This window comes from Tubulanus polymorphus, chromosome 2, assembly GCF_964204645.1.
Source record: "Tubulanus polymorphus chromosome 2, tnTubPoly1.2, whole genome shotgun sequence".
NCBI classification, from domain to species: domain Eukaryota; kingdom Metazoa; phylum Nemertea; class Palaeonemertea; order Tubulaniformes; family Tubulanidae; genus Tubulanus; species Tubulanus polymorphus.
Window position 1 is genome coordinate 4,148,178 of NC_134026.1, and position 11,306 is coordinate 4,159,483.

The window sequence follows — 11,306 nt, forward strand, 5'->3', positions numbered from 1 at the left end:
ATCTTGAGTTTACCTACTCAATCTGCACGTTAAATTATTATTAGTATCTCTATGTTTTAGTAGAGCGATATTATTAAAAAAGATATCACTGAACCAAGATTGTTTCCGTTGGTGTTTTCTGTGGAGGATGGACTGCTACATTGGACGTGTATTCGGTCGTCTACGTTAGATTCGAATAGGTGTCGAATTTCTTCAACGACAAGCAACATACTTCGTGAACCTTTCGATACTGATCCTGAAAAATGATCGTCGATTAGAAATGTTCTGTTGAGAGATTCCCTGTTTGTTAATTGTACGTATAGTACTTACAAAGTTACATATGAACTGTGGTCTGGTCGCTCGTAAATGGTTCATCCTTTCATAAACGTCGATGTATGTATTTTCCATGATTCCCGACACGAGGTCGTATGCACCACAAAACAGTCCACATCTTTCTGCGCCATTTCTATTCAAAATAAAGTAGGATTTATAGATTTTCAATTTTACGTGTTTTTATTCTCAAAAGAAACCGCCATTTAGGCGAAGGTAACTCGATTTACAGATGACGCTTACTTGCAAACTACAGTAATCTTGCTCTGTCCTTCTTTGTGCTGCCAACTGCCAATAGACTCTACGAGTTGCAGCAACGCCGTAGCATCCGGGGCGTCCTGATTTTCTGTCCACTTCGTGAATTGGTACAATCTTACTAACTGTCGCTCCTGCCCACAAAGGGAACATCAGAATCAATATGCTTCATAGAATTGTGTGAGCCATATTTCAGGGATTGACCCTTAAGTTTACCTACCGTATTGTGTTTGATATTCAGTTGTTTCCACTCAACACCAGTTGCTTGATCGTGCTTACTTTCTGTACACGTGACGTTCATGGATCCGACGTTCAGTTCTTTTGAAACGCTATCCGGAAAAACGTTCGCATCGTAGCCCTTTAGAAAAATGAGTAGAAAAGATTCCATTTACGGTATGATAACTTAAAATACGTAACTTCAATCATCATTTGATTATACTTGAAATACCAAACCACTATAGTCTTTAAAGATTTCTTTTTTTACAAACAACCCGTTCAAACTATAATAGCATTTTCAGATGCCCAGCCATACACGTGATCCATCGGGAAAAATTATACACACCTGAGTCGCTGTGTCCATTACAACGACGCATGTACTGTCGTGTTCAGCCACCATCTGCCAAAAATCAGCAACAGTTTCCTCGGTGGGCCACTGGGTGGCGATGAAACGGGAATTGGCAGTTATGGTCTAGGAAAGAAAACATTTTACAATCAAATATCCTTGGTATCTTCTTGAAATTGATGGATTTGATTCATTTGACGACGAATCAAAATGCAAAAGAAAGACTTACATCGACAAATACAGCATTGATGTATCCATCATTATCGAGACTTGGTTGATTCAGGAATTCGGGGACGATATCTGGATCGCGGTTTTTACTATTATTTTCTGCATTATTTGCGTATTCGGTGGATTTGACATTCTGCATCGGAGTCGTTGCTCTGAAAACCTGCAAGGAAGCATACCAATATTCATGTTTGCATCGTTATAAGAAAACATCCAGAATAATAGTAGGCCGGCCTACTCCTGGAAGCTGTCTAACAAATAACTCTAGACCAAACAAATTCAGTGGTCAGAAGTCATAGACGATGATAGTTACCTTGTACTGTCGGCGCAGTGCTATAAGAGCATCCGATGGATCTGACTGCGCATCGACAAGCGTTCTAAACTTGCTGGTGAAATCCTCCGTTTTTATTCGAGTAGAATGATCTAGACATAATTCCTCGATTACAGCTCTAAGAACAAATCCGTATTGACTCTATGAATTCAAAAATGATAGAAATCATGACCAACACTTATGTCATTTTGTCCATTTGCGGAAGTATCTTAAATCGGAGTTTGAATATTGTATTCGATTTGATAGTTTGAAATCATAAGTGTATAGTAAGCCTACAGTACGTTTTTTTTTATATATATATTTTTTTGTAACTTTGTAGGTATCTTCTGCTTCTGTCTTTTTCTGATTATTTGTTTCATTGACAATCGTGTTATTTGATTGTGATCAATAAAGAAAAACTAAACGAAACTTATGGAGAAAAAATCCTTAAGATATCACCAGTCAGAGAAACTATACAACATGATTCGCATAGCGCTCTTAAATCATAAATCTCTTCGACGCCGAGGACTACTTACTAAATTTTGTATCATTTCACATCGATCTTTTCGCAGTTTCTGGAGACATAAAATGGGGCTTATGCGACTGGTATCCCTTGCTTGTTTCAAAAGGAAGTCAATGCCGATGTATGTACCAGTTCTCCCAGCACCAGCGCTATGAAAAAGAAAACATTGTAAATAAATTAAACAAGCACACCTGGTCTTTTGGGTCAACCTTTATCATTCTATACATACCTGCAGTGAACGATTACAGGTCTCGAACCTTCTCGATTATTTTCAACAAGTTTGATAAACCTCACGATCGACGAAGCGGGAGTGGGCACCCCGTGGTCAGGCCAGCCGTGGTAGTGAAAGTGAGTCACATTTTTCGTTTCCTGGTCCTATAGTTTAAGAAAGCTTTACGTCGTACCTGTCTATGTGCTATATAAAATCCTATGATTCATTTGAAAGCCAATTCTATGACTAGTATTAGAATATGTATAGTTAAAAGCCATAATAAACCAGACCTGTTCGATAGAGAATTTGGTGACTGTAACCAATGGATCGGTTACGTCCGTGACTTCTTCAACTGTCACAGTGATGTCGCCATATACAGCGTTTCCTTCTTTCGGCCAATATTCTTCGCACTTTTTCTGCGAAAAAAACGAGACGAAAGTTCTCGCAAAATTACCCACCGACATTTCCATACGATTTCTTCCATCAGTTAAAAATTTTAACTCGAAATAAGTTTCTATTTCACGCAGTCCACGCATTGTTCCACCCATCATAGATCAATATTGATACATCAGAAGTTCTAAACATCTTAAAGTGATTTTTCATATCTCAGTGATTCGACTAAAGAATTTATACCTTGTTTTCCGTCAACTGAGCTTATCCTGTACATAACTTTAAAAAAAAATTATGATCAGGCTAACCAGAACAGACCTGGCAGTTATAGAAATAAACTGATTACAAATTTTATTGCAGTTTACAAAAGTGACCCGGTCGCTGCGGAGAAACAATCATTTCTTTCAGCCTTAGCGGTACCTTTAATGCAGTCGATTCGACGAGATCAGTCAACATCACGATACAAACTACGTCTTGTTCCCAAATCATTCTCCACATATCATCAATAGTACACGGCGTTGGACCTAAACAATGCAGAGGGTTTTAGTTATTGATCAATGCTGGCTGATTTCAATCACGTAAACTATCGAAGTTCGGCTGGGAGTCAAATCGATTGGGGATTTATTTAAAATCCGCAAGCGAAAACTAATATTTTTTTCTGATCAAGTCTTAAAAAATCAACCAATCTATTACATCTCAACATTGACTGATATGCTGACATTAATGACAATTAAAATCATTTTCGTTTCTCAGATGAAGAAGTTTATTCGAAACAGTCAGAACAAGTTATCAAATCAACTGTGGGTTTTGCTCATCATCTCAACAATGTTTATTCACCTTGACTTGCTATGTAGTTATCGTCGTTAAGGTAACCCTGAAAAAAAATATAAATATACTATGCGATATTTACCATCGAGTAGGCGCAGTTTTATCAAATAGTGTGCTCGAATGGATTTTTCAGGAAGATATTACGTTCTTTATGCAGCAGCGGGTGATATGAATATTACACATAATGATCACTGTTGAACAATGTTCCCACTTATTCGATGTAGTCTCTCTTACCTTAACGTGACTCGCGTTTATATAGTCCTGTTTATCTCCGTCAGTACTAAGCTTAACGCGATTACTATCATCTGCCGGAGGTGATCCCGAACAGGTATGATTTTCAAGTAAAATATATATTTGAAAAGATGAATCAGTAAGTTATGAATCTTGAAATTTTGGCAAAGACATATCGGTTGGCATTGCAAAGACACTTATCTTCTATTCAATCTTTATACGTACATGGCAGAATATTTCTGTATCTGTTCTTTTTTAAGTTTTCGGGCTTTTTTGCATCTTTAGACGCGTTTGGAATACACCTGTGGACACTCTGTTGTGGATATAAACAAAATTAATTTTCTTGAAGCATTGCGCGACTAAACAAATGCATTTGTATGCGGTGTACCTCATATTCTTGTCGGATTCCTTGTCCCCGGATCATTTTCCTGGCTGTTTCTTCCAGGAACATATCGACCGTAGGAATCATTCTCGTCTTAACTTCTTCATAGATGCTCTCTGGAATAAGTTTCTATTCGTTGAAAAATCATGGTATATGCAGAAAACAGTTTTAAATCTCAATTAAAAACTCACCTTTTTACTATTGCTTATTCTTAAATTATTATTATTATTATTATTATTATTATTATTATTATTATTATTATTATTATTAATATTATTATTATTATTATTATTATTATTATTATTATTATTATTATTATTATTATTATTATTATTATTATTATTATTATTATTATTATTATTATTATTATTATTATTATTATTATTATTATTATTATTATTATTATTATTATTATTATTATTATCATATATCAAGTTTACCTGCTTCAGAATCCGCACCTTCTTCCGAATCAGTCTGATCATTGGATTCTGGTATCGCCGGATGGACTTGTTGAATCGTCAGTGCCTGCAACTGGACATCATCTGCATTTTGCTCGGAGCGATTTTTAATGTACCTGAATTTAAAGAAATCATCGATGAATTTCGAACTAGTTTTTATCGAATAATATAACGATATTGTATGTGTACAAACCTGCAAGCGGCAAGGATGATGATTAAAAGTATGATCACAATAAAGCCAAGCGCAACAATGACAACCACAAGATGCGACTCGGGTTTCTTCACTAGAAATAGAAAGGTCTTCGTTACAAAGACGTTATCGTTTGCGAAATAAGCGTGGCTTATTTGGATACAAAACAGAAAATCGTTTTGAGTTTTGCAAACACGAAATGATGAACAAGATCTATATGAAATCTATTGAGATGTCTCTTTTGATTTTAGACAATCTTGATTTTTTTAGAAATTCTATCTCACCATGACCCCCTTCAGATTATAAGTCAGTTATTTCTCCGAATTGAATTTGACTTACCGGTAACTTTATCTGTACAGATCGTATTGATTTCTTTGTTCTAAACGAAAAATATTTCACAATATTGTAAGATTAAAATAGTGCAATCTCATGTTCCGGATAGGGCTAGAAATGTCGGAAATTATTCTAGCATTTTTGCAAGTTATCAATATGTTTCAAATCCATACCCTATCGATCTCGTTGATTGCTCGGATACAAATAACATAGGTCTCGTCCTTTTTGAGCTGTATATTGGGACATGGTCCATGTTGGCTTCCATCTCCGACTGTGAATGTTTCCGGTAACTTATTGATGAAACTTGCAGCCAAATAGAAATGGGGATTTTCGCGGGCACATTTCACGTCCTTCCTGTCGGCACGTGCATCGATGTGAAACGGCACATGCTGCACTACGATCTGGTATTCACTGCATGTATAGAATTACAAAATACAAATCATTTATGATATTGAAATAAGACTTTCAGAAAAGTAGTCTGAATCAACAATGGATTACTTACCTTATGTTTCCAACCCTGACTTCGATTTCTTGCAAACTTAGCGTTACACTGATGTCACTTGTATCTTCCGAGCGGATTTTAGGTTTGCCAAATAGTTGTGGTTCTGCAAGGGTAATGATAAGAATGAAATTCGTTACCTGAGATATTGCATTAATAGGATGAACAGAATTATCATCTATACTCAAGTAAATGACACTCACTATGCGGGTACGTCCAAAATCGCCGAGTGATTTCTTGCCCGTAACCAACGCTAGTATTAGCTTTGATTGTACACTCATAACATGTAGATGGCTCGAGCTCTGGTAAAATCATCTTCCTTTCCAACGTAGACTTAGTCACTTTTTGAAGCTTTTTGTTTGAACTATCGGAAAATGTTTCCTTCCATGTGCACGTCAGCTGAATTTGTTAATGAATTAACGTTTATAAATTGATATAGCCGGATTCAAGTATACGGATCATTCAGAATTCATCATCTCACGTGGTAACCCTCTATCTTTCCATTCGGCCGCGTTGGCGGTGACCACTCAAGCCGGATGGGATGGTTTGAATCGACGCTTTTTGTGAAATTGACCACCTCACTGGGAACTGAAATGATACGTATATAAATAGAATGATGGCTGTAGAAATTAGACAAGACGGCCTATACAGATATTCCGTTAGACGATATTTGATGCCTACATCCGACTTTAGTGATAAAAACAGCTGTATTGCTCGGTCGACTTTGTCCTTTCTTTCCTTTAGCCGTCACCTGCAAAACGGTAACTTGTTTTTAAACCATATATAGCCATTCATCATATATAAATTCTTCGACATCAGCCTATTTTTCTCTCGTATTATTTCTACTTTATCTAAATCGAAGTACATTATTGGAAATTTCGGTTCCGTTTCTCACATAAACTCAGATTATCGCTGCAGAGCTCATCCTCTATTAAAACGTCACAAACAATTTCGAATACGGTTAATCGAATATTGCATTTGATTTGTAAATAACCGGGAAAAAACGTAGGGTTCTTTATCTCCATTAATTCCTCAAATGCATACTTGGCAAGTGTAGTTGACATGTGAAGTAAGATTTCGCATTCGATATTTGAACCATTTGCCGCCGGGCTTTTTTGCCGGAGTAAATTCCAGGGAGCTGACATTCAAAGTCTCTATAGTTTCTTTTACACCGGTTGCTGTACAACTGATTGTGTAAGCGGTGACGTTTCCGCGTGGCGGCACTGGTTGTGTCCAGTTGACTTTTATCGACGACGAGTCTACGGACGTCTCGCTGGATAAGATAGGCGCATCTGGAACTGAGATTTGGAAGGAAAAAAAACAAGATAGGGTGCTTTAAATTGAGTTAAATGCTTAATTAGTCCTTAAATCACGAGGAAGAAGACGACATTAATACTTGTGTAGCTATCTTAGTAGGTTGATAGCCACGAAATAACGTACAACCATCAGATTGTAAATTAATTAAATAGATTGATACGAAAATGAAATAGAAATGTGATTACCCTTGAGAGTAAATACCCGGAAAATGTTCATTTTCAAATAAACTCTGACGATGCTTCCACCCGAAACGTAAGGAAACAAACAATAGCAGTTGTTTGAATTATTTCAGGGTTTTCACTCAATGATATTTACGACTGGAAAAAATTACAAACGTGATTACCCGTTTCTTCTGTTTGATAGATCAAAGGATCCGAAAATTCACTGCTACCAAAAGCGTTTTTCCACGCATACCGTATCTCATAGAGCATGTTAGGTTCCAAACCAAGTTCCGAGATTACGTATTTTGGCCCCTTCATTGGTATAGGCCCAATTTCGGTGTTGTTCCAAAGATTCTTATATTTGAGTACGAAGTTTTCCCAATGTCCATTCATCTTTTTACAACTTATGTCGCTGAACACCATTTCCCCGGCGGTAATATTTACCACAGGCGGGCGTGTTGTCGGGTGTGGCGCTGAAAATATATGAAAATTCAAGAATTTTATTGGTCATCATTTTAATTCACCTTTATAGTGTTTATCCCGTAGCCGAGTTTCGGTTTATTTGTACTAACTTGTTTCATTTGTTGAGTGGCTAAGATGCACGTTTTCGCCCGGTCCAACTTTAGTTTTTGCTTGTACCGCGATATTGTATTCAGCAAACGGCTGCAAGTTACCTAGTCTACTGTTTGTTCTATTCAAATGAGAAGTCGTACTATTTTCGGCACTATTCCCAGAACATGCATGATAACGTATCAATTTCTTCGAAATAATGTATCCTAATAGTATCCCATTCGCGGTAGTTGGCGGTTTCCATGAAAGTTCCAAAGAGGTTGCGTTTGAAAACGTAACTGTAAGATTTTGAACCTTCGCCGGAACTGAAACGGATGTGTATCATAAAATCAGATTGGAAAAAGACGAAGTGATGTGGGGTTTAACTTTTTTTTAGAGCCGTGAGCTACTGCCCGCTATATAAGTGGTTGAATGGTTATTACCTCCTTCAGGAGTTCTAGATTCTAATTCTTCATCCATTCTGACCCATTCTGACCCATTCCATGTCGATACCCCTATTATGTAGTCAGTATAAGGGACTAGATTTCGTAAAATCACCTCGGAAGCGTTATTTGAGGTATTTCTCCAAGTGTTTTCCGATTTTTTTTTATAGCGGACTAGATATTCATATTGACAATCGGTGTCCTATAAACAGATTGAGATTGATGAGTAGAGACAGAATTACTTAATGACAACAATGAACCCGAAAATGCACAGCAGCCTCATCATGAAAACTAATCGCCTTAAATATGGAATAAAATACAAACGTGTTTATGTTTACAAGAAAAAGATTTCAAATAAGCACAATTGTCAGGAATATAAAATCTATATGATACCTTCCATGCCAATAGGATTGTCGTTGCATTGTCTTCCTTCACATTTGGCTGAACAGGCACCGCTTTGGATGGAAATAATCAGAAATAATAGCATTATAGATATTTTCGTTCAAATGTTAGCATTTACTTCATTCACACTTACGTTGGCAGACCGTCACGAAAGATACTTCCGGTCCGTCTGGCCCTTCTTTGGTACTATCACCTATATCTGCCACAATCGACATTGAAATGTTATATTTTGTCGAATGTTTCAGCCCTTTAAATGTGTAGTCTGTCGCGTTCGGTTCGACTGATCGCTTCATTCCGTCAGATGATCTTATTTTCACTCTATATTTCAGATTTCTTATTTCACCGCGGCCGGAATCGTCTCTAGATCCGTTGTATTTATTCCATTCAATGCTCAACGAGGTCTCCGTTTTATTCACCAAACGTGGATGCCCAGGTACTCTGAAATCTGTTTGACAAATCTTGGTTTATTGATTAAAAGATAATGAAACTATCCAGTGAGTACTTCTAAATATAACATACCTGAAAAGCAATTCTTTCCGATGTGGCTGTTTGCACAACCTTTTTGACAACTGCCAGTCAAATAATCACATGTAGAATTCCCCAAACAGTTACATTTCGCTAAGCAGCCGTAAGTGTTCTTTACAGAACAATTTGCTAGTGAAAGATTAATTAAAAAGTATGATTTTCATGACTACTTTTAATATTATAATCAAGGAATGCCACGATAAACGTGAAGCAAAATTATACATACGAGTGAATGGATAGCCAAAAACTTCAACTTCTGCCAAATTCATGTATTCTGGTTGTGTGAGATTGTGTTGCACACTCACGTATCTGCCTACAATCGGACCATTCATACAGGTCCCGTTTGTGCCGTTTGTGGATTTTCCAAATAACGGTTTTTTGATGTAGAAACATCGTGAACTGCTCCCAGGGATAGCGCTAGTATTACCAACTCGTATATCTAATTCACGAGACCTCTTTTCTGATAAATAAAGCAAACACATAATATCAGAATTATTATTGAAGTAAACGCTTTGTTTAAGAATCCAGATATTTTCAAACATACTCCAATCAGCAACTGGTAGAACAGCATCAGGTCTGTCATGAACAATGACTCTAGAAACGACGTGTGGTTTTAGTAGATCAATTACAGCCCAAGCTTTGAGGACGTCTGTTGTGTGAAAAATATTTAGTTTTTCATTGACTTTTCCTTCGACTAACTTTCCTCGCGTTGACCCTGTGTACATCGGAGATGAATTCACCACTTTTTTAAATGCTACATTCTCTGCAAAATTCAACGATACGAATGTCAGAATTCGATAACGTTTCATAAGAAAATGCCAATTTAAAGCTCGGTAAAAACTTGTCGCGTGTTAATGATTTTTTCTAGAAGGTTACTCTTACTGATTTGACATCTCGGTCCACTCCATTTGTCTTTGCATACGCATGCCAGATTTTCTCCGCACTTAGAAGCATTTTTGCAGTGACATTCTGTTTGACAGTTTAAACCGAACGCATTATCATCGCAAACACCTAGCAAAATAGTCAGTTTACAAAATACTAACGTATTGATTATCTATTTATTCTTAGAATTAGCAAATAAAACTTTCCAATTACATGTTTAGGAATATGTTGAAGTATTATCCCAATCATAAGAATGCACTAATCTTCGAAAGCCAATAATGCCTATTGTAAATATCGTAAACATACTAGCTCGTGGACACGAACAGAAATATCCTTATAAACCATTGAAATTTTGTTTCAATATCATCTTAGTGCGAAATATTATTTCAATGCTTTTCTGGCTTTCCATATTTTTCTGACATAGCTTACTTGTTAAAGTGGTTCGAACGGCAAATGTCAAAAAGATCAGAAATCCTAACGAACTGGACTTCATTCTGTTATCGGACGCACCCAGTTCGTGTCCCACCAGTGCAGCGTCCAAACAGCTACAATGCGCAGATGAGACAAAAACTAGATATATATATATATATTCGTAGGAGGAAGTTTGAGCTGAAACCATCCCTTAAAATCTGAATGCGCGTTAATGATTAATTTAACGAGTAATAATCGTTTCCGGATATTTGCATATATTACTTCCCGAATGAAAATCATTCGAATATGATGTGTATCTGTACAATGTCGTTCTACCAGTTTGGGCGGGTATGAAGGCAACTGGCGGCAAACCGTAAACCACCAGTTCTCGCCAGTTGCGGAAATCCCAGTTACATCGGCATCCATTGCGTCGAAACCCTTTTAGAAAAAATCCAAAAGATAAGTTTTTATTCATCGGTTAAACAAATATATGCGTTCAGATTATGAAAAAACTCATATGACTGAAAATAACAAATATATTCATATTTCAAAGTTGAATATTTAGCACGTGTTATGTCGTAATGTAGCAATTGAACATAAAGGGTAAACGATTATTCTATAACAAATGCAAAAATGATTGCGTTAGTTCGCGTGACAATGTAGATTTCGATAGGGTCTTGTTAACCGGCTTTCTAGCTGGGTGATGTTTGTTAATGGTTTCAAATCTCTTGTCATTCGGCTGCTTACTTGTGGCGCGCCTGCCGCACGACTGCCGCCATTTGTTCTAATAGCTTTATGATATAGTGGCACTATCGTCTAAGTCGCAATAACGGGTCGCGATCGCATCGAAATATCTGCGCAGAAGACATTAATTCATTACCCGACAAGAGACGTTACATGGCACAAATAA

At 36.9% G+C, this 11,306-nt stretch overlaps 1 protein-coding gene across 1 annotated transcript; it reads right to left on the reverse strand.

Annotated features, from left to right (window-relative positions):
- Positions 1-95: 95 nt before the first annotated feature.
- On the reverse strand, positions 96-10,525 carry LOC141900897 (receptor-type tyrosine-protein phosphatase T-like). Its single transcript, XM_074787957.1, has 34 exons — positions 10,415-10,525; positions 9,986-10,114; positions 9,648-9,866; positions 9,330-9,563; positions 9,098-9,232; positions 8,712-9,023; positions 8,570-8,631; positions 8,177-8,378; positions 7,757-8,059; positions 7,367-7,657; positions 6,751-7,004; positions 6,388-6,457; positions 6,188-6,294; positions 5,910-6,105; positions 5,710-5,812; positions 5,381-5,618; positions 5,214-5,253; positions 4,878-4,968; positions 4,667-4,800; positions 4,233-4,342; positions 4,070-4,157; positions 3,848-3,918; positions 3,623-3,659; positions 3,206-3,309; positions 2,686-2,811; positions 2,414-2,559; positions 2,198-2,333; positions 1,665-1,823; positions 1,356-1,514; positions 1,127-1,252; positions 785-922; positions 553-698; positions 310-445; positions 96-235 (listed from the first exon to the last, which is right to left on the reverse strand). The coding sequence occupies exons 1-34, from the start codon at positions 10,476-10,478 to the stop codon at positions 161-163; spliced, it is 4,941 nt and encodes a 1,646-aa protein (XP_074644058.1). The 5' UTR covers positions 10,479-10,525; the 3' UTR covers positions 96-160.
- Between the last annotated feature and the right edge of the window lie 781 nt (positions 10,526-11,306).

Excerpts from the sequence above, each read along its gene's own strand:
- LOC141900897 (XM_074787957.1), bottom strand. The coding sequence starts at position 10,478 with ATGAAGTCCAGTTCGTTAGGATTTCTGATCTTTTTGACATTTGCCGTT. Across the intron at positions 8,632-8,711 it reads TTTCGTGACGGTCTGCCAAC|CGGTGCCTGTTCAGCCAAAT; the intron begins GTAAGTGTGAAT and ends TTCCATCCAAAG. Across the intron at positions 5,254-5,380 it reads CAATCAACGAGATCGATAGG|AACAAAGAAATCAATACGAT; the intron begins GTATGGATTTGA and ends TTTTTCGTTTAG.